Below are 24,044 nucleotides of genomic sequence, written 5' to 3' on the forward strand. Positions count from 1 at the left end.
CCTTCGATTTCCCGTTCGAAAAGTGTTATGCAATATCTGAGAATTGTACGTATATTTTCGTATCTCCTTATCACGTCTCTATCACGTGTATTTATTTACATTTTCTGAATCATTTCGATTGCGCGAATTATAAACATTTTATTGTCATTAGTATCGATATGCATTTTTTTTTATTATAAATTCATAAAAACTAATAAATGTGTATATATATATATATATATAAACGCAAAAGATTAAAATATGCGTAGAAAATTAATGCTAATGAAGATTTATTATTATCTCTTTATATGCTAAAATAGTGTGAAACAATTTTTAAAGTATATTATATATTTTTATCATAACATTTTAATTTTGTTACAAAATTCTTTTTATTTAGTTCACAATTATATCAATTATTTTGTTAAATATTTATTGGAATAACATTGCAATTAATTTACGTACATATACATCAAATTAATAAAAGTTATATTGGGTTTTAAATATGGCGCTCTTTTAATGACGTCACGTTTAAATATTCATTACATTTGATCGATTATATGTCGTAAGAAACATGTTGAGAAAAACGTCACGAATTACACGTATGGTGGACAGTAGAATAAACAAGTATAGAGTATATAATAGTATATGATAGTACATAAAATATGTTTAATTAATCGAATAAATAATTAATGTATATTGTTTGAGTTCAATAATATTAAATAATTATTTAAGTGATAAAAGATGGATATTGCAAAATCCTTTTTCAATGTACGCGATCATGAAGGTTATGTCGGAAAAGAAGAACATAATGTAAATATTCTTTATTTTATATTATCTGGCAAAATATTTTGTTATTATTTAACACACACACACACATATATATATATATATATGTATTATTTATTTAGAAAGTAATTTAATTTGTCATTTCTTTTAGAAAAAGTTAGAAATAAACTTGTCAGAAGATGAATTGGAAGCAGGAGATAAAAATTCTAGAGAATATTTATCACCTGTACCTGGTGGATCGTTTTCTGCTTTAACATCGTCCATGTGGCCACAAGATATTTTAGCTAAATTGAATCAACCGGATGATCCTAATTCTCAACCAGAATATAGGTATTATATAGAATTTTATTAGGCTAAATTTAATATTTTTAAATTTGTTATATAAAAAGTAATAATATAATATTGTAGATTTGATGAATTTGGTTTTCGTGTAGAAGAAGAAGACGGACCAGAACAGAGTTCAAGAAAAATCCTTGGCATTCCCTTTGTGGAGGATCCCCAACATAGGTATTAATAAATAATTTAATTATTTTCAATAGACATATGGTAGATTTATTTTTATTAAAATTTATTTTTATACTGCCAGATTACAATGGGTTGCTCTTTTGGAATTCAGTAACAATAAAGAGGATACAGATTTTTCATGGCAGAATGTAAATCAAAGATTACCTCGTACAGATAAATTACGTGACATGGTTCGCCGTGGTATACCTCATTCTCTTCGACCTCAAATTTGGATGCAAATGTCTGGTAATATACGACAGAGATTACTATTTGTATTTTATATTAATGGCATAATATCATTTACAAATTTATATATATATACAAAAATAATTTATTACAATTTCATAGGTGCATTACAAAAAAAGCATACCTCAGAAATGATGTATAAAGATATAGTAAGAGCATCTAGCAGTGATGTACTTATGACTAATAAACAAATAGAAAAAGATCTTCTTCGTATTATGCCTGCAAATGCATGTTTTAGTCATCTTCATAGTACAGGAATACCACGTTTACGAAGAGTTATGCGTACTCTTGCTTGGTTATATCCTGATATTGGGTAAGGATAGTATTTGTATAATAATATATATATATATATATATAATTATGATAAACTTAAAAAATAATACATTATATGTTTATATTGTTAAGATATTGTCAAGGTACCGGTATAATAGCTGCCTCACTATTACTCTTGTTAGAAGAAGAGGATGCATTTTGGATGATGGCAACTATAGTAGAAGATCTGTTACCAGCTTCATATTATTCAGCAACATTATTAGGTAAAAATTTTCTATACACATTTGTAAGATCATATTCTATTTCATGTTATAAATAATATAAATTATAAATTAACTAATAATCAAATATATTGTTATATATTTATAGGAATTCAAGCAGATCAAAGAGTTTTACGCACATTAGTAGCTAATTATTTACCAGATATCGATCATGTATTAGAACAGCATGATATAGAATTAAGTTTAATATCTTTGCACTGGTTTCTCACATTATTTGCATCAGTTGTACATATGAAGATTTTATTGCGAGTGTGGGATTTATTCCTTTTTGATGGTTCTATAGTTTTATTTCAAATTACTCTTGGAATGTTAAAGATAAAAGGTATTTAAAAAAATTATAATATCCTTTATAGAAATATATAATTAAAATATAATTTAAAGTAAATTATTATTATAGAGATAGATCTGAAGCAGCTTGAAAATTCTGCACAAATATTTAATGCTCTTTCGGATATACCTGGAGATATTGACGATGTAGATCAATTATTTCGCGTAAGTAAAATATAAATAATTTGTTTTTCTATATATAATATTTATATATAATAAGATTAATTAAATTTTATTATATGTATACATATTTATATATATATATATATATATATAGATATCACTAGAAGTAAGTGGATCATTAACTGACGTTTTGATCGAAACTCATAGACGACGTCATTTAGCATATTTAATGGCTGATCAAGGTGCATTAGTTGGTAATCCAGATGCATTGCCAAATTTACCGAAACAACATCTAAATAGGTAAATAATTTAAATTTATTTTTTAAAGAAAATATAGATTGTACTTATAATATTAATAATATTATAATGATAATTGATTTTCTTTTAAGGCGTCAAATAAAAAGAAGTAAATCAATGCTACAAACATTTTTGTTTGGAAATGATAATGAAGAGGATGATGCAAAATCAAAGAATATTCATCAAACTGGTTTGTTATATTAAATATTAATTAAAATGCATGGTATTTAAATTTTTACTTTTATATTATTTCAGAAATTTTGGTTGATCTAAGAGAATCTGTGCTACAAGTAGCAAGACACTTTATAAATGTTGATCCAAAATTAAACAATGTTATACTTATAGCAGACTATAGTATGGAAAGTCATGCCAAAGATCACGATAGTTATATAAATGTATCACGCAACAGAAAAAGAAGAGCTAAAGCATTATTGGGTATAAATTAAATAATTATACATGATTATAATATCATAATAAATATTAATCATTTAATAATTGTAGATTTTGAAAGGCATGATGACGATGAACTTGGATTTCGTAAAAATGATATAATTACTATTATTAGTCAAAAAGATGAACATTGTTGGGTAGGAGAACTTAATGGACTTAGGGGTAACATATGTGAAAGATATATTATAATAATTAATTTTCTTAAAATTATTTTATTTGTTTGAGGTTATTTTTTTTTTTTTTTTTTTATAAATCAATTTATAAGTTCAACTTGCTATTCTTCCAATGTTACGTTTAACTTGATTTTTAGGTTGGTTTCCTGCTAAATTTGTCGAATTATTGGATGAACGAAGCAAACAGTATACATGTGCAGGCGATGATGCGGTCAGCGAAGCTGTTACAGATTTAGTTAGAGGTTCTTTATGTCCTGCTATAAAAGCAGTATTAGAACATGGAATGCGTAAACCATCATTCTTAGGAGGTCCATGTCATCCATGGCTTTTCATTGAAGAAGCTTCAAGCAGAGAGATAGAAAAGGATTTCAATTCTGTGTACAGTCGGTTGGTACTTTGTAAAACATATAGGCTGGATGAGGATGGTAAAGTTTTAACTCCTGAAGAAGTAAGTTATTGATAATAGTTATTAATTATTTTTTATTCTCCAAACTTATGCAATAAATAATGAGAAGTGTTCATTTTTTATTCTAGTTGTTATATCGATGTGTACAGTCTGTAAACTTGTCACACGACAATGCTCATGCACAAATGGATGTTAAATTACGTTCATTAATTTGTCTTGGATTGAATGAACAAGTTTTACATCTATGGCTTGAAGTTCTATGTTCTTGCGTAGAAGTAGTACAAAAATGGTACGGATTAAAAATCTTTATAACGCGAAATAAGTATAAAAATAATGATATATATTTTTACTAAATATCAATATCGTTAATACTAATAATAATTAATTTAGGTATTATCCATGGAGTTTCATAAATAGTCCAGGTTGGGTACAGATAAAATGTGAATTAAGAATACTCAGTCAATTTGCATTTAATTTAAATCCTGATTGGGAACTACCAGCAAAAAAGGAGCAATCTCAACCTTTGAAAGATGGTGTTCGAGATATGTTAGTAAAACATCATTTATTTAGTTGGGATCTCTAGTGTATGATTTTTAAATTAATATTAATATATTTGAATTATACAAAAAGTATAAAATCAAGATCACATTATAAGTTGTGGAAAAATAATTTCCATTAAAAGAATTATGCACATACAATTATATAATTTATTATATTAGAGATTTATTTAAAAAAAAAAAAAAAAGAAAATAATTTAATGAAAAAGTTAATTATTCAATTGCAAATAATAGTATTGTATTTAATATATGTAGATTAAAAAAATTTAATTAAAAAAAATAAAAAAAAGGAAAAAGCAACACAAACAGTATAATCTATAGTAATTTTATAAATACAGAACTAATGGTACAACAAAGATAAAATGATTATTGAATAATAATTATGTAGTAAATATGTTGTGACAATAGTAATATATATATATATATATATATATATATATATATATATATACACACACATATATATATTTAAATAAATTGTAATTTTAAATCATTTGATTATCCTATAAGAAATATTTATTTTATAATATAACCTATTAAATTATCACATTTTATTATTTTTATTGTAATATACATGAATTTTTATAATAAATATATGTCTTTTCTCATATTGCTCTCTATATCAAAATATTAAAATTTTTTTTTTCCGAAAAAAAAAAAAAGTATTCAACACAAACAAAGAAACGTTAAAAAATGATAATGTCAATTACATACACAGTCAGGAAAAATGTTACGTATTTAAAATGAAAAAAAATATATACCTCTGAGATATAAACTTTTTTATAATGATTAAAAAAACAGGAACATATTCCAAAATGGAATTACAATAAAATTATTGTTTATATTGATAGTCTTTTATGTACTTGTGTTTACCTGTGATTCATTATTACTACTACCATTTGTTACAGATGAATATATCGCAAGTTGTGGTAATTCAAAATGCCACTCTGAACTTTCATTTATCCTAAAACCATTTTTTTTTCCATAATGTGACAATGGCGGTCTTGCTTTGATTCCCAGTGTTGTAGGCCTCTTTTCAGGTCTTTCATCCAACATAATTTTCAATAATGTATACTACAATATGAAAGAATGAATATGAAATTAATTATGACAATAATACAATGTAAAATATAAAAATGAAATATAATTATTACACTTTAAAAGATACGTAAAATTACATAATCTATAAATAAAAAAAATGTTAAAAAAAAAAAAATATATATATATATATATATATAGTTAAAAAATTGTTTTTACCTCAGCTGGAAAATATATTTCAAAATTCTTTGGGAATGATAATCTACGTAAATTCGTAAGATTGATTATTCTTTCCATTTCTGTATCGAATGACATTAACAGTTCAAAGAAAATAATTCCTAAAGAATATATATCTACTTTATAATCGTAAATTTGTCCGTTCATTTGTTCAGGCGACATATATAATTGAGTACCAACGCAGGACGTATGCAAATTATGGTTTATTTTATTATTTCCACTTTGATCTGACGGAAAATAAGTTTCTTTGTAACCTTCGGTCATAGCAGTAACAAGGCCAAAATCACCAATTTTTATTTTATCGTCATAAGCAAAAAATATATTCGATGGCTGTAAATTAATAATATAATATTACTATCGTCTGATGTGGTAACATAAATATCAATTTGGATTACCTTCAAATCACGATGAATAAGACCTTGCAAATGAACATATTCTACGGCATCAACAATTTGATGAAATATATTCAATATCATACTACTATCCCTTGGATTCATTTCCTTTTTCAGCCATTCTCTGAGGCTAAGCCTTTGACATAATTGCATTTGTATATACAAAAACATTTTTGTTGATTTACGATTATTAGATTTTTCTTTTAAATTTATGGAAAGCGAAGATTTTTTACGTTTTTTATATTCTTCCATTCTGGACAGTTTATTATTATTTCCAAAAGATGGAACGTTTTGGGAAAGAAAAGAATCATCGTCGTCCTTCAAATTATTGTCCTTCTTAGAACATTGTGAGTCAGAATTTTCTGTATTAGAACTACCAATATCTATAACATTTTCTTCATTTTTCAAGTTTTCAGAATGTTCAAATACGACAAAAGAATCATCACTTTCATGATTTAAAACATAAGCTTCACAAGCACTATCTATAGAAGACTGTTCAGATATAGAAACATTAATGCAAGTGGAACTATCACATTTTTTCTCATTTTTATTAGTATTTAATAAAACTTCTGATGATAGAAAATTTTCCTTGCGAATCCATTCTCGATCGTGTTCTTCTAACCATTCAATAGGAGGACATTCAAGCCATGCATTAAAATATCTGACAATATTGCAATGATCCAGTTTTGCTAATGCTTTTACTTCACGCATAACACGTTCTCTAGAATCTTGACTGTAAAATAGATACACGATAAATTTCAATTTAAAATTACAATATTATTAATTAAAAAATATTTTCAGTCAAAATTACCTATTAGGTAATGCAATTCGTTTGATAGCATAATTACATTCGTCTATCTTATTTTTAGCTTCAAATACAACTCCATAACCACCTTTGCCTAAACAATCAATTGGTTCAAAATCTGTTAAATAACGAGATTTGAAATTTACATTTTGTCCTTGATCTGTAATTTTGTTGACATTCTTGCATTCAATGTGACGTTCAATTATCAAGGGCTGTAATATATAGATGCTTGTTACATTTCTAAAAACATCAGCATGTATAAAAATAAAATTTTATATTAATACGTTTGATTGTCAATTACGAAATAATTCGTAGATGGCATTATTGACTACTAAATATAACAGAAACATAGTTCTATGATCCCAATTATTCTATGAGTTATCTTGTAGTTTATTTACTTGCCATACTTGTGCAGCTACGATGAAATTCGTAGTATATCAGTATAAATATGAATAGAAAATAAAAAAAGAAAAATCGCTTTTTTTTCTTCCAAAAAAAAAAAAAAAAAAAAAAAAAAAAAAAAAAAAAAAAAAAAAAAAAAAAAAAAAAAAAAACCATTTTATGTGCTTTTTGATGATTACTACGTACTATAATTAGAGTTTTTAATAATATAATATAATATAATAAAATTAAATTGACTTTTTACATCGGAATCCTGAAAAGTACTGTTGCAATCAATGTGCTAACTTACTGGAGGTATAGCATCTTTAGTTATTGCTGTTCTATTTAATAGATGTTGAGTCCATATAAAATTTAGTAAAAGTGCGGTAGTAATTGATATTACTAAAACTTCTTTCCTAACAACAACATTATTTATATATTTATATGACATAGGACTATTTGATTTATTTATTTAAAACTTACCACCAATACCATAGGGAGACAATAATAACTTGTACTGGAGTTTCATCATTATCATATTCATCATCGATCTCTTCATAAAAATTTCTGTTATCTTCACTGTTAGTAATAAGGATATTGGAATCATTGCAAGATTGATTATTCCTATTTGATTGTAAATGTTCCTTTAAATATAAATAGAAACCATTTCCTGTTAAAAAAAAATTTCTTTTTAAGAAACATATATATTTAAATAGCATTTTAATTGTAACTTATTTGGATTTTTCTTTTTTTTTTTTTTATGATATAAGAAATTGATAAAACACACCATTAATATATTCTGAATTATACATTACAGATAAAGCAGTTGTACTTTGTACATCAGTTATTTCAAAAGAGTTATTCTTATCACTTTCTTTTATACTTAATGGATTAGTTATCAGTGCTGTACCTGGAAAATATTAAGTACTATGTATATCTCTGAGTAATATAATATATTTAGAACTATACTTCTATTATATTCAGCAATTAAACAGTTATGTACCAATAGCAGGATACGGTTGCCAAGGAATTTGTGAATGTAATGTAAATTTAGTTGAAGACGATCCCAAAGATTTATAAACCTGTGCATTTTCTTGTACATATAATTGTCTGTCATGCATTCCTATATAAATACTAGGTCCTATTGCAAATTCGGAACCCCAAGTCCATTGAGAGTTATCAAATAAATTAACTTCCTTTAATCCTTTGTTATTGTTAATACTTTTTGTATTTTCTTTTTGCCATATTGTAACAATTGGAGAATCAAACTGTAAGAAGTAATTATTGTAATTAGAACAATTCAGGCGAATATGTCTTTTATTTTACGTATTTTTGTTTTTAAAAATTAATTATTTTTATTATTGTTTTAAACTAATATTTCTAACCTTATATTGCCATAATTTTACGCTAGGAGCATTTTTTTTAACTGCCCAAATCAGTCCTTCAGGGACAATAACTTTAAGCTCAAATTCAGGAATAGTACCATCATGGCACATATCTTGATTGGAAGTTAAAAGTAACTCGTGCTGTCCTACACTGAAGTTCCATCTATTTAAAAAATAATAACAAATTATTTCTTAAATCTTATTTTAGATTTTATTTTATGATAAAATAAAGGATTAAATGATATATCGAAAAAGTTACTTTTCTGCACCACTATGTGGTTCAACTGCTCTGACAGTTTGTTGAAAATGTTGAATGACAAGTATTTCTTTATCAATATGAGTGTCTGTAGTAGTATAGTTACGACAACCATCGATTTTACATTCATATAATATTTTTCCAGTTGTACTCAATACTCCTGCAAAAAAAAAAATTAATTGAGATGATAATGATTATATTCTTTGCAATCATAATAATAAATTAATTAATGATATATTTGTATATTACAAGATTGTAATAAATATAATAGTTACCATATGATCGTGTTTCTTTGCCTCCAGAAAATACTAAATCATCAGAATAACGGAATGATAAAGATAATAATTGTTCGGTTGTTACTGGTAATTTTTCTAAATTTTCACCATCAAATTTATATAATCCACCTCCTAAGGATGGAATTAATCTAACCCATTGTCCATTATTATTAAGCTATAAAATAGGACGGATAAATTATACATTATATAAAACAAAACAAAAATAAAAATAATATAATTAATCAATTATTAATACATTGATATACATTTTAATTTATATATTATTTAATTATGTTAATACGTAATCAACATACTTCTCTCCGATGAATGTTAGACGATAACATGGGACTCTTGCCAAAATCCAAAGCCCATAGTTTCTTTCCATTATTGGCAGCATCCAATGCTGATACTTTACCATCCAATGTACTTACAAATATCAAACTGCAAATATACAAAATATTATTTCTTATAAATTGAATAGATTTTGCTTTTATTATTTAATTAATCTTAAATTGGTTTATATATTTATATAATATTTTTAAAATAATTCAAGTAATTTTGTAGACAACAAATATAGAATATAATCTATTGATTTTTTATAATATATTACCTTTGAGGATTTTTGGAAGACGGTCCACAGACTTTGAATTGATTTATTTTAGCACCGTTAACGAATGTTAAACTGTATAAGATTATAATTACCGCATAAAAATATATTTGTTTCCAAAAAAATATTTTTGGCATCTTTCTTTTACAAAAAAATATATTAACTATACATGACATCATTTTCCAGATGCATATATCTAATTATTTATTTAAGTATTACAATAATTGATTATTGTAATATGTTCAGATATAAAGATAACATATTCAACATCACATAAAAAAGAATTACATAACTATATATATTTATTTCGAATAAAAAAATATATTAAATACTATATGTAAATATATAAATAAATGGATGTTGATTTTATAATGCATTACACACTTTACGTTCGTACGAATTCATATGTGGATCATACGATGTGAAATTACTTGAAGTGAACACAAAGAGTTTTGTATTTTGATTTTTAACTGTATTTATTTTTGTGCTTTAAGTTTATCAGACTGACAATGAGTGGCGCGAAGTAAACGGGTGTGAACCTCGTGCGAATGACTGTCGTTAATATGCCCGTGAAAAGTTTTAATTAAAACTTTAAGAAAATTTCATTTGTTCAGGTATATAGATATTATATATGTTAATATTAATTTTTTCAAACGTTATCACTCTTTTATATCACTAATCACAATTATTTTTGGTTATTTTCATATTGTATATATATATAACCTAATCTTTTAACGTACCGGTCTTTTAAGAATGCTATAACATTATTGAAGAAAATCGTATATAAATGAAACCGTAAAATAATTTGAATAATTTTTCAAATAATGTATATATTTAGATGTCTAATAAATCGTAAGATATCGTTGTTAATTATATTACAATATTTATATGTAATTTTTATTTTTATACAATATTGTTTTTTTTTTTTTTTCAGATTTTGAAGCATAAAAAGTTAAGAAAATGTCACTTACAGAAATGGAGCCACTTAAAATACATTTAGATGCATTGGAAATGGCTGGAAAAATGGTTGATAAACATATCACAGCAGATAGTAATTTTCCATCTTTAATTAATTTAATGAGATATAATATTCAAGGTATTTAATATGCTACAATACGAGTTCAATAATTATTTAATCTTTTTATACAATTGATAAAGACAAAATTTGATTAGGTGGGCCAACTGTTAGTGGTCTTGATGATCATGATTATCCAAGTTTACATGGTTCATCAATAAGTTTGACAAATATAAATCAAATGAAAATACATAGTAAAATTCCTTTGCCGTCTGAAGTGATGGAACATTTTGGCCGTATCCTTGTAATATTTTATATGCACCATATATATGTTCTTCAATAGTTTACTTATTTTTCTTTCAAACATTTATCATTTCCTTAATGTTTATTTAGATATGCAATGTCATTGCATGATGGGTTTATTTACAGATATTTCAAAAGCATGGCTTACAATTGACAGTGATATCTATGTGTGGTCATATGAAAACGAGTATTGTTTATTATTTTTATAAACAATAAATAAAAGAAAAATAGAAATAATATAATGAAATAAACATTTTTTATAATTGAAAAATTCTATCTTTCAGAGCTGATGTCGCATACTTTGATGGATTGAATGAGACTATTATAAGTGTTGGTCTAACAAAACCAAAACCAGGCATATTTCAAAGCTATGTTAGATATTTATTAATTCTAACAACAACAGTTGAAATAACTATACTTGCAGTTATACTTAATGAGGGTAATGATGGTAATGTATTTCATTTTTTTTTTTTCTTTTGTGATTATTAATTTTTCTTTTCATTTCCTTTCAATAACAATTAAATCATTTTATTAATAGGTAAATCAATAGAAATGCAATTGGTACCAGAACCAATTTTTACTGTTACTACTGATGGTATTGGTATAACCACCATTGCCAATACTAGTAATGGTAGAATTTTTCTTGGCGGTAGAGATGGCTCATTGTTTGAAATATGTTATCAAGTAAATATATCTTAATATTAAAAAAAAGTATAAATATTTAAAATATCATTTTTAATAAATAAATATTTGTGTATGTATACAGGCAGAAAGTAGTTGGTTTGGTAAACGTTGTAAAAAAGTTAATCATTCTGAAGGGCCATTATCATTTGTAATTCCTTCATTTGTAACTATGGCTCTATCTGAAGATGAAGCAATAATACAAATTTCCATAGACGATTCCCGTAATATTTTATATACTCTGGGAGACAAAGGTACCATTACCGTTTGGGATATTGATAATGGTGGTGCATCCAAAATTACATCGCTCTCTCAAAGTTCATTAGTTCAAAATACTGTTCATGTTGTAAAGTATGTAATATTTTATATCATCATTTCTACACAATTTTTATGAAATCTCAGCATATATATATATTTATTTATTTATTTATTTATTTATTTATTTATTTATATTTATATTTATATTTATTTAATAGAACTCTCGATAGTAACAATTTTCGACCTTTGGTGAGCATATCCGCTATAACAGAGTATGAATCAATACATTTGAATTTGGTTGTGGTGGCAGCTACTGGAACTCGTTTTTACTTCTGTTGTACATCACCTTCAAATCCATCGAGTAGACCGCAAGGACTTCAATTAATACATGTAAGATTGCCACCAGGCTATGCTGCCAATGCTCCAGTAACAAGGCCCAAAAAGGTTCAAATGGCACATTATAGAAAAGGTTTGATCAATTTATAATTTCAATAAAATTTTACGAATAGTATATATTGCTTAAATATTTTGTTTTTTACGTATTTTATTGTTTGGTCTATAGGATCATTAATTCTTGTCTGTGGTGGTGATACAGAAAGTGCATGGTGCTTAAGCAATGATGCATATCCTTTTACAAATTATTTAGCTGAAACTCAAAGTATCTTACCTCTTGATAGTCCTGTATGGGCAATGGCAGAAATTATTGGAGAATCGGCTATGCATATAGAAAGACAAAGCAGTACACAAGGAGAACCACCTCTTCTTGTTAGACAACACATGGAGCCACCTAGAAAGTTTATATTTTTAACAACTCAGGTATTGAAAATAAATGAAATATTATTAAGAAAATAAATTTTATTATTTCATATCTGATAATTTTTTTTTCTTTTTTTTTTTTCATTTTTTTTTTTTTTTATAGGGTGCAATAACTTTAATTCAAGTACGTCCTGTAGATATTTTAAGACAGCTTTTACTAGAACAGCGTGGACCTGATACAGAATCAGTACGTGCTTATTTTCAATCTCAGTCTCCAGAACAAGCATGTGCAACATGTTTAATTTTAGCTACTTTAGAAACTTCTCAAAATACTCAGGTATTGTGTAAATATTTTTATTGTGACGTTTATAATTAATAATCATTTATTTAAGTATATTTATTTCGTTTTTTTTTTTTTTCCCCTCTTTAATTCTAGTTATGTGAATGGGCAACAAGAGCCTTTTTCTTATATGGTGGACAAAAGGTATCAGGGATTGTCCCTGCAATTGATAGGCATAGCAATTTTCCTAATATACATACAGGTATTATTTTATATACACTTTGATATAGATAAGCAAAAAAAAAATAATTTTTTTTAATTTTTTTTTTCTTTTTTTCTTTTTTTTCTTTTTTTTTTTTTGTTTTTTTTTTTCCTCGATTTCTGTTCGAACAGGAGATATACGTACGTCAACACCCAGAGTACAAATTTTTGATAATAGACCTCAAGTATTTAGGCAACATCCACAAATGGGTTTAAATTCAGATGCTACTTTACAACAATTTTCAGCAAAACATGGAGGTTTATATTTATATGTAGGAAGAATACTTCGACCTATATGGAATATGCGTTGTATAAAACAAGAAAATATAAACAATAAAACTCAGGTAAAAAAATAGAAATTAATTAATGTAACTTCAAATAATATATATGTTTATTCTTATATTATTGTATAATGTTTTACAGATATCTAGTACAATTCCACCTAATCAAATTAGATGGATTTTGAATCATTTACAAGCTTTAAGGTGTTTTCTCAATAAAAATACAAATATTACTAAGCAGTATGTATTGCATTAAATATATTACATAAGTCTTAAAAATTTAATTTAAACTATATGTATATTTGTGATGACATTCTTGTTTTAGACATAATAATGTAAGAAGTATAACGGATGAATTTGAAACATTACCCAATCTTTATCAAGAACCTATAGTAGAAGAAAGAAATTCCTTGGATGCTTTAAAAGTTTTTATTACACATGCTTGTGAGGTGTTAGGTTTATGGGAGATTTTGTGTGAGAATCAATTAAATAATATTGTTAATTGTCTCTCTAAGGTAATTACAGTTTATTACAGTTTCTTTATATTTCTTTTCTAATTACTAATTATTTCATATAATTTCTTTAATTCCTCGTATTTTTTTTTTTTTTTCTTTTTTTCTTTTTGATAGGATCAAATTAGTCAATTTTCTACGGCTACGTTTAGGGATTTAATTTTAATTGGACATGAAATATCATCCTTATTGATCATTCATCTAATTGATAGGTATAATAGATACATATACACGTGTGTCTAATTCTTCCAATTCTTACATTTCATTTAATTATAAATATTTTTAGTTATCTTGGCGACAATGCATCCGTAGATGCGGTAAGTTCAAGATTAAGAGAGGTTTGTCCAAATCTGTATAGAAGTGAAGATGCAGTTTGTTCAAAGGTATGCTAAATGTATATATACATATTTGTATATATATTCTTTTTATTAAAATAATATTTTTGAAATGTTTAATTTGCATTTCTATACTGCACGACTATTTTTTTATAATAATAATTGTAAATAAACGTGTGTAATAATAAATTGTAGGCAAATGAAATAATATTGAAAGCAAAAAATTGTACAAATTCTGAAGAGAAACAAGTTTATCTGCAATCTGCATTGAAGGTAAAAGATTATTAATATTTATATATATTTCATATTTATAAAATCTTTTAATTACAATACGGTATAATTATTGATATTGTATATAGCTTTGTAAAGAAGTAGCACCCAGATTAAATTTGAGTGCTGTATGCCAGCAATTTGTAGCCTGTCAGTTTTATACAGGAGTTCTTGAATTGTGTCTCTGTTGTGCGGAGAGAATAGATCCTCACAATGCTGCATTACATTTTTATAAAAATAATGAACCTGTAGAAGATCAAGAAGGGAATATAGCTTATATAAAACGGTATGAAATATTATGAAAATTTTTATTGGAAAAAAAATATATTATATATTGTCATTTTTTATTATAGATTAGAAATTTACAAAGAATTTACTTCAATGTTGGATCATATTTTTAATCAGAACATGTCAAATCCATTAACGCCAACCATTCCAAGTAAACCAGGACCAGCTCTTCATAATACTTCTGCTGTATCGATAACACCTCCGAAAGATATGGTAAGTCAGTTTTAATGTGTTATAACAAAAGTCACAGAAAGAAGGGAAAATATATGTTATATTATATATATTCATGTCTCAAGTATGTTTCATTTCATCTAAGTATTATTAGTATTAAAAATATCTCAACATGATGCTTCAAATAATTTTATACTTTTAGTTACATGAAATTATAAATGATGCATTACATTCCTCTTGTGAAATACTTCATACTGCGGTATATATATGGATGATTGAAAGAGGATTTCATGGTGAACTAGTTGCTCTTGCAGCGCCTTCATTAGAAACTTATCTGAGTCGTGTTAATGCACCTGAATTACTTTGGCAATTCTATGAAAGAAATAAAAATCATGCTGCTGCAGCAAAAATTTTAGATTCTTTGGCTACTAAACCTTCGTACGCATTTATATTTCATATGTTATTAATTATAATTATAATAGACACACGCACGTATATTAAATTCAATATATTATTTATAGTCCAGAAACATCATTATCAGAAAGAGTAGAATATTTAGCACGTGCAGTTGTATGCATGCGAAGTGATCAAGCTGGTTATGCTCCTTATCTTGGAATTTTCCTACGTGAATTAGAAGATAAATTAGAGGTAGCTAGGATACAACAACAAGTAAGTTATATGATCTATCAAATATAACAAATTTTATATTTATATCAATATATATGACATTTATATTGTTTTTAATTATATATAATAGATATTAGATACGATATGTAGCCAGCAACATATTTTTGATCCTATGATTGTCCGTGATGCTAAGTTAAAATTGAATTCCTCATTACTTGATATTACACAGGTTTGTAAATCAAATAATATTTGTATAAACAAAATATGAATATGCAGATTTATGATTCATTTATTTCTTTTGGCAGCTTTATGAGGAATATGCAGAACCTTTGCAACTTTTAGAATGTAAACTTGCTATAATTCACTGTTCCGGGCATCAAGATGCGATGTTAATTCAAGGAATTTGGACAAATATAATCAACAATGGTATTTTTTTTTTTTTTTTCTTTTTTTTTTCTTTTTTTTTTCTTTTCTTTTCTTTTTTTCTTTTCTTTTTTTCTTTTCTTTTTTTTTTAAGATACAATACCAATTTCTATTTTAATATGATTATATTTGTAATCACATGTTAAATTTTAGAATTAAAAAATGCTGCAGCATCGTCTCCAGATGATAAAATGGCAATTTTAATGACTAAAATTAAACTCCTTGGTCAAGAATATTCAGGATCACCACATTGTTTTCCGATAGGTAGGTAAAAAAAAAAATAAAAAAATTCGAAATTTAATAATCTTAAAATTAATTCATTTCATTAATTCGTGCTAATGAATTAATTTCCTTTCAGAATTCTTAATAGAACAATTGGAAACAAGAGCTTGTAGATTAAAAACTTCCAATAATTGTATTATTACAGTATTTTTAAAGTTAGGTGTATCAATGGAAGATCTTTTAGATTACTATGATAAGTAAGTATAAAACCATTAAAATAATATTTTAATAAAAAAACTTTAATAAAATAATACTTATATTATCTAATTATTTTCCATTTTATTTGTAGAATGATTGGAAAAAATACACGTACTTGGTTAAACAAAGGAAATGAATTCCATTTAATAGATTCCACTGCAAATTTAATAAATTATTTTATCAAAAATCAAAATAATATTAATGCTTTTAACAGGTGAACGATCTTTTATTTAATATAAAAAGAAAATTTTTATTCCTAAAATTAATATAAAAAATGCATTTTTCTTATTCATTTTTTTTTTTTTTTGTTTCAGAGAAAAACTAATAGTTAAGTGCCAAGATGTTATTTCCAAGTGTCTAACGATTTTATTTAGTAAACCTAATAGTGAACAATTAATAGCAAAACTTAGATCAATGAGAATGTAAAATTAATAAATAATTTACAGTAGGTACAAAGTAAGATAATGCACAAATAATTATTTTTTTGAAGAGCTCAAGTAATACTTAATACAATAATTCCAAACAATTGTATATTCTTTTCATAGGATAAAAACCATATAACAAATTACTGTTATCGAAACAGTATGACTGTTCTGACGTTTTTTATATTTATTAATATTGATTTTTTTTCTCAATATATTATCGAGCTATTTTTGAAACGTGATCGAATTTAATAAAAACTGTTTATCGTTTTTACTCATTTTTAGGACACAGAAACCTATTATCCTATATCAATCCAAAATCCTACTTCCTAAGGAAGAATGGTATGGCAAAAAAAAGATCATGAGTGAGTTTAATATAATATTAATATTAATAAATATATATATATATATGCGCGCGCGTGTGTGTGTGTGTGTGTGTGTGTGCGTGTTTATGTTTCAATAAATATTTTCTTGTGCAACTTCTTCTTCAGCTTAATATTCACTATTTATTTATAAAAATATGAATTTATTATTGCTGAAATAATAATAATAATAATAATAAAATGGAAGGCAACATGCAAGACAGTGCACAAATGCAATGAAACAAATTGAGATAAATCAAAAAAGTATTACCAATACAGAATGTGGCTGTTGCGAAAAATATAAGAATTCTATTAAACCCACAGATTCGCTAGAAGTATTGTATATACGAGTGAACCAACGATAACCGAGATATGTGTAAGAAAAGTTATATGAAAATACTGAAGAAAATGTACTCTATTCATAACTATGAATTATTTTCAACAAGAAATACCCCCATAAACATCCACGTCGAAATATAAAAATGATACGTAATAATACCGTGCTATATAATGTAATACAACGAATGTGATTGATGTCCAAGCTGTTTTTTTTTTTTTTTTTTTTTTTTTTCTTTGATGCAATAGATAAATGTTCAAAATATAACTGTGATTTAAAGAACGACTATCGATTCGACTATCATATCTAATTTGACAAATTGCCCAAGAGCTATTTCTCACAAGGATAACACAATTTAGTATTATTTACAGACTATAATTTTTATACTGACTGGTAGAAATTTTGCAGTATCAATTTCATAGAAGAAAATTACGTATGGCTAAAGCAATATCGATTGAAAGTCTATTATACGTAAAGAAGGAAAATTGCCAAATTATTATTTCCTTGACACTCTAAATAACAGTAACAAGTTATACGAAGTTGAAACTACGAAATCGATATTAATATCCATAGTTTTAGAACGAACTTTTAAAAAATCATTCATTCCATGATGGACTTCTTTGAGCAACGATATTACGTGTTAAATAAACGTTTCATGTCTTATTTTGGTATGTGGCCGTTAGAAAATTCTATCAAAAGTAAATTGTTGTTCTATTTAGTAATATTTATCTTCTTTACTATGTACGTGCCCGAGGTAAAGAAAAAGAAATAAACAAAAAAAAAATAAAAATCAAAAAAAATATTTTATATTATATACCAAAATTAATTCAAGTTATTCATGGTTTTTTTCTTTTTTTTTTTTTTTTTTTCTTTTTTTTTCCAGATCATAAAAGTAGCTGAAATAGGGATAACTGATATCGATGCTTTTATTGAATGCATTCCTCCCATAGTGGTGCTAAAGGGTTCCATGATAAAGACTTTCACTGTTGGTTTTCATATAGATCATGTAATGTTATATATTTTATATTTATAATATATATATGTACTCTGTGCGTGTGTATGTGTGTGCGCGCGCGAATGTGTATATGCATATGCATATACATATATGTGTATGCATGTATGTATGTATATATGTATAAAATATGTAGTTCATAATTTATTTTGGAAAATGTTATATATATATATATATATATTATCACGTTATTTATTATTTTACAGTTTCAAGTACTTTTAAAACATATTGAAGAAGATTGGCGAAATTTAATAGATGTTAAAGAAATAGCAATTCTTTCAAAATATGCTGAAAGTGGCCGGAAATTTACGATATGGTATATGTGTATGTTAAAATCAACATATAAATATTACAATTGATAAAGATATATTATTATTAATTATTATTAATATTTATTTTCTTTTTTTTTTTTATAATCACAGTCTATATAACTTTCACAACATTATTATATCTGTCATTACCTTTATCGCCGATCTTTCTTAACATTTTATTTCCGTTAAATGAATCACGAAAAATGGAACTTCTTTTTTGTACGGAATATTTTGTTAACGAGGAAGAATATTTTAATGAAATTTTGTTTTATGATTATGCAATTACTATATTAGTAGTTGCAGTATTAATTGCAACTGATACGATGTATATGATGTATTCAGAACATGCTTGTGGTATATTTGCAATTGTATGGTAAGCTTTATAGAAGCTATATATATATATATAATATTATATATTTTTTAAAAACATAAATATTTATGATAATTTTTGTTCTAGTTATCGATTAAATAATATAGGTAAATGCGAGAATACAGAAGAAAAATATGACAACAATTTCCTTAATAAATCAAAAGATGATAATTATAACAAAGCACAAGATGAAAAAAATTATCAAGAACTTTCATTATGTGTCAAAAGACATAAACATGCCATTGAGTTAGTTTACTATTTTTTCTTTCATCTTTTTTTTTTTTTTTTTTTTTTTTTTTTTTTTTTTTTTTTTTTTTTTTAAATATACTAAAAAATGAATATAATTTAAATGATTTTTTATTCTATTATATATAAATATTTAATGACATTATCTTAAGACAATCATTGCATTGGGAATTGAAAAGAATTTTATAATTCTTTTTAAGATTCGTTGAATTACTCCAAGCATGTTATACAGAATCTTTAATAATACTATTAATAGTTAATGTAGTAGGCATAAGCATTACAGGAGTTCAAGTAAGTATTAAATAAATTTTTTTTCGCACAATGTTTATTATATATACATATATATTTTATCGAAAATTTTTATTTTTTGCAAATCTTTTTTCAGACTATAATCAATATACATAATTTCTCAGACGTATTCAGATTTGGTTTTTTAACAATAGGTGAAGCATTTCATCTTTTTTGCTTGACATTACCAAGTCAAAGGATAATAGATCACAGTGCTAAAGTATTTGAAAATAGGTAAGATTATTGTATATGGAGAATTTGTATAAATATAAATTATTTTGTACATAAAGAAAAAAATTATATATATACATATATTATATATTACTATATATATTTAGTTACAACTCATGTTGGTACGTGCTTTCCTCGAGATGCAAAAGAACGCTTAGTTTAATACTATTACGTAGTATGACACCATGCCAATTAATGGCTGGTGGATTATATTCTATGACATTAGAGAATTATGTTTCGGTAAGAATAATTTTTCTCAAATAATATAAAATATAATATTTATATACTGATTCTCTATAAATCTAATTTTTATTTTTTTTGTTTGTTTTATTCCTTTTTTTTTTTAATTTACTTATATTAAAGCTAGTTCAAACGGCTATGTCGTACTTTACGGTATTATCATCAGTACGATAAGATCTGTGTAAAATTGCAACACTAAGCGAATTTAGAACCATTACTACAATTAGAAGTTATCTATGTACTATTGTTAAATATTAATAGTTAATTGTAATAAAAGAATTTAAACGTCATAAAAAATTTATGAGAGGTGTGAGTAATATTTAAATAAACAAACAAAAAAAAACAAACAAAAGAAAATATTTAATATGATATAAGAAATAACAAGAATTAGAAGATGGGAATAATGTTTGAGAGAGAGAGAGAGAGAGAGAGAGAGAGAGAGAGAGAGAGAGAGAGAGAGAGAGAGAGAGAGAGAGAGAGCAACGATTGATGAAATGTGTTAATATGAAAGCCATAACGATTAATGTATGTAACTATCTTTTATTTTCTTATCAATTTTATTATCGGACAAAAACACCGGCAGAAGATATCCGAGGTCATGAACTTATAATAAATTGTAATATTTCGCGTATTATCTATTATTGTTATTATGCATTTATTTATTTAAAAAAAATTAATTATTTCAAAATATAATATTTTATAAAATTCTTCATATCGAAGCAAAACAAAAAAAAAATTATTTCATATTTTTTCGTGTTTGTTAAACATTAATTAATAACTTTTTAATTAAGATCTATTTTTGTCTTACATAAAAATGATGACTATGGAATTGAAAAGATGGAAAGCACAAGGAGTGGAGACCTCTCTTAAAAAGGGGTGAGTAATGATAAATAAATTTTCTACTAACTTGATAACTTTCGACTAATTGCAAATTTGCAATCATGTCTTATTACTTTTTAATTATTATAATGTGTCGTTCTATATTCGAAAATTATATTACATCGTCAAAAGACAGAACTCATACTTTAGTAATCGTCTGGATAGTAGATAAGTACATTCTTATCAATATCTCAAAAATTATCAGTATGATTAAGAACTTAGACACAACCCGAATAAAACCAGAGTACCAAAATCGAACTCGATTTTTCCCTACCGAAAAATAGAGAAGATTTCTCTCAAGGACTTACACCCAAGGGTCCCATACGAGAGAAATTAGAATAATTAATTTAAAGTAATTGTTTAAATTATTATACAGTTATATAGCATTTCAATAAACGAAGATGTCTACTTATTTATTGCTAAATATACGAAAGATGTAGGAAGTAATATAAAGTGTAAATATGTATATATTTGGTCAGAATTAGAATGAAAAGATTTTAGAAAAGTTTAGAAATATGTTGTCATTCGTTCAATAGCACTTGCATATCATAAGATTTCAATATATCACAAATATTACTGATCCAGGTCTCACCACGTGAAAGGTTATTGCTTTTTGAAGACCCATGAGCTAACGATGACTCTACTATAAAATCTACGTTGGCAAAATAATCTAATAGAATTTTCGAACAAATAAAATGATGTCCCCGACAGGATTTTCAATCACGTCCGCGAACATTCACGTAAGTGTTAGATTGATTCTACATTGAAATACGAGATAACATGAGCGAACCAAGATTTTTGATTCCTAATGCTACCTGGAGGAGTATTAGTCCCCGCTTATGAATAATATTACTATCGTAACACCGGCAGTTACATATACTTCATTACAAAGTAACACCGTTCATGTACCCCAAATTTCGAACAATACAACGAAGTCCATGATAGAATTTTTAATTACGCTTAAACATCCACGCGAATAATAGAAAAACGATGACTCTACTCTAAAATCCGTATTCGCGAGGTAATCTAATCGAATTTTCGAGCAAATAAAAAAGAAAAGTTCCTGGTAGGATTTTTAATCGCACCCGCGAACACCCACGCTTATGCCACGGCGAACGAGCGCAAATGTTCTTCCTATCTCATATATATGATATTTATAATTTTGTTAAGAATGTTATAGTGTTTAAATATTAACTAATTATAATTCATATATCTCGTACATTATTCGAATGTTAATAAAATGTTAATTTATATTTCGTCGAAAAATAAAATTGAATTTAATTTCAAATAATTATAATTTGAAAAAATTTCAAATAATTATAATTAAAGCGTTTGAACAAGAAGATCTAAAGCTAAATCTATCCTAATCTAATAAATAAATCAAAAAACAAGAAATCATTGATAAGTAAATCTTCGAAAAAATTTATTCTTGGTCATTCAATTCTATTCTATTAATTAATTACAATCAATCGCTCGTGCCGATTCGGATTTTTCGTCCTCGACATGATTGAGTGATCGGAGGGACTTAAAAATTCACTTACTACTTAAGAAGTTCTGCGATGGCTCCAAAACACTTGTCCGCGATTTAGGTCGGAATTAAGGGTGGGCGATTCGTAGTTGGTTGAAAATAAAGTAAGTCGACATCGAATTTGTTCGAAACTTCGAAATCTTAGTTACTTCACAGCATTAAATTATATTATCTTAACATTATCATCTGAAATTCTTGATATAGTTATTTCCTTTGAATGAAACACGATCAAATAAATTCTTATTTTATGCAAAATCTAAAATCTACTGATAAAAAATATTTTTTTGTTGTATTTCAATACACGGACATGACGTTTCCGTTGCAAGTATCTCAATTTTGATAGCGACTGATACATCAGTCTTTAGCGTTATTGAGTTTATTATAATAATAATAATAATAATAATAATAATAATAATAATAATAATAATAATAATATTAATAATATTAGTAATAATAATAATGATGATGATAAAAAAAGGTATACTTTTTTAAAAAAATTGTATAATTTTGATATAATCGTATTTATATCTATATTTTAAATAACGATTGTAAAAATCTTAGAGGATATGTTGTTAAAAGACATATCTAAAAATAAGAATAATTTTTTCAAACGATTACTATTATATAATACTTTTCATATTTTCAATATGTAAATTTATTATCTAGTCAAGTATTTCTAAAATTGCATGACTTTTCAATTATAAATGAACGAATTAAAATGTCAGATAATAAATAACGGCGCCACTTTAGTAATTATCACAAAATACGTAAATCAAATTCATATAATATCATTAATTTTGTTTCTATTAATTCGCTATTATAGAATAATTTAGAATTCTATCGTATTTAATATTATTAAATATTAGAAATCAATATATCGTTGCAAGTTTATTCTAAATTAATATTTATCTCGTTTATCGTAGTATAACACTCACGTGGTATTAGTGATGGCTTTAGAATGCACCAATGAAAAAAATTCGTTTAAAACCCAACTAAACTCTGATTGGTTTGCCCATATACGACGTGACGCATATGAATAGATACATAAGTTAAGGCAAGGTACGACGTGCAATCATTTTCATTGGTGCATCATTGAAGC

At 25.5% G+C, this 24,044-nt stretch overlaps 4 protein-coding genes across 10 annotated transcripts; 3 read left to right on the top strand and 1 right to left on the bottom strand.

The window, feature by feature from the left end:
- The first annotated feature begins 536 nt into the window (after positions 1-536).
- Positions 537-4,803, top strand: LOC124950541 (small G protein signaling modulator 3 homolog). 3 transcript variants are annotated; one of them, XR_007101397.1, is made up of 15 exons: positions 537-789; positions 917-1,095; positions 1,174-1,272; positions 1,352-1,515; positions 1,618-1,828; positions 1,921-2,051; positions 2,158-2,391; positions 2,467-2,561; positions 2,674-2,819; positions 2,909-3,006; positions 3,072-3,251; positions 3,318-3,428; positions 3,577-3,887; positions 3,955-4,134; positions 4,236-4,378. XR_007101397.1 is itself a non-coding variant. In XM_047497378.1 (15 exons), the coding sequence occupies exons 1-15, from the start codon at positions 721-723 to the stop codon at positions 4,426-4,428; spliced, it is 2,382 nt and encodes a 793-aa protein (XP_047353334.1). In that variant the 5' UTR covers positions 539-720; the 3' UTR covers positions 4,429-4,803. The 3 variants fall into 3 exon arrangements, 2 of the variants coding, with proteins under 2 accessions (XP_047353334.1, XP_047353335.1); XM_047497378.1 differs by having other exon boundaries at positions 539-789; positions 3,974-4,134; positions 4,236-4,803; XM_047497379.1 differs by lacking the exon at positions 537-789 and having other exon boundaries at positions 923-1,095; positions 1,200-1,272; positions 3,974-4,134; positions 4,236-4,802.
- Positions 4,804-5,166: 363 nt separating this feature from the next.
- On the bottom strand, positions 5,167-10,207 carry LOC124950428 (eukaryotic translation initiation factor 2-alpha kinase). Its single transcript, XM_047497088.1, has 13 exons — positions 9,782-10,207; positions 9,486-9,612; positions 9,172-9,346; positions 8,900-9,056; positions 8,641-8,803; positions 8,259-8,523; positions 8,043-8,165; positions 7,739-7,925; positions 7,566-7,671; positions 6,881-7,086; positions 6,073-6,802; positions 5,660-6,007; positions 5,167-5,476 (listed from the first exon to the last, which is right to left on the bottom strand). Exons 1-13 carry the CDS (start codon positions 9,955-9,957, stop codon positions 5,258-5,260), a joined length of 2,982 nt encoding a protein of 993 aa, XP_047353044.1. The 5' UTR covers positions 9,958-10,207; the 3' UTR covers positions 5,167-5,257.
- A 28-nt stretch (positions 10,208-10,235) lies between these two features.
- LOC124950427 (nuclear pore complex protein Nup154) lies at positions 10,236-17,210 on the top strand. Of its 3 annotated transcripts, XM_047497086.1 has the most exons (28): positions 10,314-10,392; positions 10,531-10,630; positions 10,713-10,874; positions 10,952-11,089; positions 11,187-11,283; positions 11,381-11,544; positions 11,635-11,780; positions 11,863-12,128; positions 12,254-12,504; positions 12,598-12,851; positions 12,955-13,128; positions 13,228-13,333; positions 13,465-13,676; positions 13,756-13,853; positions 13,939-14,128; positions 14,243-14,337; positions 14,412-14,508; positions 14,656-14,733; positions 14,820-15,016; positions 15,084-15,231; positions 15,392-15,627; positions 15,711-15,858; positions 15,947-16,045; positions 16,122-16,242; positions 16,393-16,503; positions 16,598-16,718; positions 16,811-16,933; positions 17,034-17,210. In XM_047497086.1, the coding sequence occupies exons 3-28, from the start codon at positions 10,739-10,741 to the stop codon at positions 17,143-17,145; spliced, it is 3,918 nt and encodes a 1,305-aa protein (XP_047353042.1). In that variant the 5' UTR covers positions 10,314-10,392; positions 10,531-10,630; positions 10,713-10,738; the 3' UTR covers positions 17,146-17,210. The 3 variants fall into 3 exon arrangements, with proteins under 3 accessions (XP_047353041.1, XP_047353042.1, XP_047353043.1); XM_047497085.1 differs by lacking the exon at positions 10,531-10,630 and having other exon boundaries at positions 10,236-10,392; XM_047497087.1 differs by lacking the exons at positions 10,314-10,392; positions 10,531-10,630 and having other exon boundaries at positions 10,752-10,874; positions 10,937-11,089.
- On the top strand, positions 17,157-21,174 carry LOC124950429. 3 transcript variants are annotated; one of them, XM_047497090.1, is made up of 10 exons: positions 17,157-17,175; positions 17,427-18,594; positions 18,724-18,846; positions 19,059-19,176; positions 19,275-19,536; positions 19,621-19,779; positions 19,980-20,070; positions 20,165-20,301; positions 20,406-20,538; positions 20,662-21,174. In XM_047497090.1, exons 2-10 carry the CDS (start codon positions 18,448-18,450, stop codon positions 20,710-20,712), a joined length of 1,221 nt encoding a protein of 406 aa, XP_047353046.1. In that variant the 5' UTR covers positions 17,157-17,175; positions 17,427-18,447; the 3' UTR covers positions 20,713-21,174. The 3 variants fall into 3 exon arrangements, with proteins under 3 accessions (XP_047353046.1, XP_047353045.1, XP_047353047.1); XM_047497089.1 differs by having other exon boundaries at positions 20,666-21,174; XM_047497091.1 differs by lacking the exon at positions 17,157-17,175 and having other exon boundaries at positions 17,432-17,506; positions 20,666-21,174.
- Positions 21,175-24,044: the final 2,870 nt, after the last annotated feature.

The sequence above is a fragment of the Vespa velutina genome, chromosome 7 (assembly GCF_912470025.1).
Source record: "Vespa velutina chromosome 7, iVesVel2.1, whole genome shotgun sequence".
In the NCBI taxonomy this organism is placed as follows: Eukaryota; Metazoa; Arthropoda; class Insecta; order Hymenoptera; family Vespidae; genus Vespa; species Vespa velutina.

Excerpts from the sequence above, each read along its gene's own strand:
- LOC124950541 (XM_047497378.1), top strand. The coding sequence starts at position 721 with ATGGATATTGCAAAATCCTTTTTCAATGTACGCGATCATGAAGGTTAT. Across the intron at positions 2,052-2,157 it reads TTATTCAGCAACATTATTAG|GAATTCAAGCAGATCAAAGA; the intron begins GTAAAAATTTTC and ends ATATATTTATAG. Across the intron at positions 3,888-3,973 it reads AAGTTTTAACTCCTGAAGAA|TTGTTATATCGATGTGTACA; the intron begins GTAAGTTATTGA and ends TTTTTATTCTAG.
- LOC124950428 (XM_047497088.1), bottom strand. The coding sequence starts at position 9,957 with ATGATGTCATGTATAGTTAATATATTTTTTTGTAAAAGAAAGATGCCA. Across the intron at positions 8,804-8,899 it reads CCACATAGTGGTGCAGAAAA|ATGGAACTTCAGTGTAGGAC; the intron begins GTAACTTTTTCG and ends TTTTTTAAATAG. Across the intron at positions 8,166-8,258 it reads GCAACCGTATCCTGCTATTG|GTACAGCACTGATAACTAAT; the intron begins GTACATAACTGT and ends AATATTTTCCAG.
- LOC124950427 (XM_047497085.1), top strand. The coding sequence starts at position 10,739 with ATGTCACTTACAGAAATGGAGCCACTTAAAATACATTTAGATGCATTG. Across the intron at positions 12,852-12,954 it reads TTATATTTTTAACAACTCAG|GGTGCAATAACTTTAATTCA; the intron begins GTATTGAAAATA and ends TTTTTTTTATAG. Across the intron at positions 15,017-15,083 it reads AATATAGCTTATATAAAACG|ATTAGAAATTTACAAAGAAT; the intron begins GTATGAAATATT and ends TTTTTATTATAG.
- LOC124950429 (XM_047497089.1), top strand. The coding sequence starts at position 18,448 with ATGATGGACTTCTTTGAGCAACGATATTACGTGTTAAATAAACGTTTC. Across the intron at positions 19,780-19,979 it reads AGACATAAACATGCCATTGA|ATTCGTTGAATTACTCCAAG; the intron begins GTTAGTTTACTA and ends ATTCTTTTTAAG. Across the intron at positions 20,071-20,164 it reads TAAGCATTACAGGAGTTCAA|ACTATAATCAATATACATAA; the intron begins GTAAGTATTAAA and ends ATCTTTTTTCAG.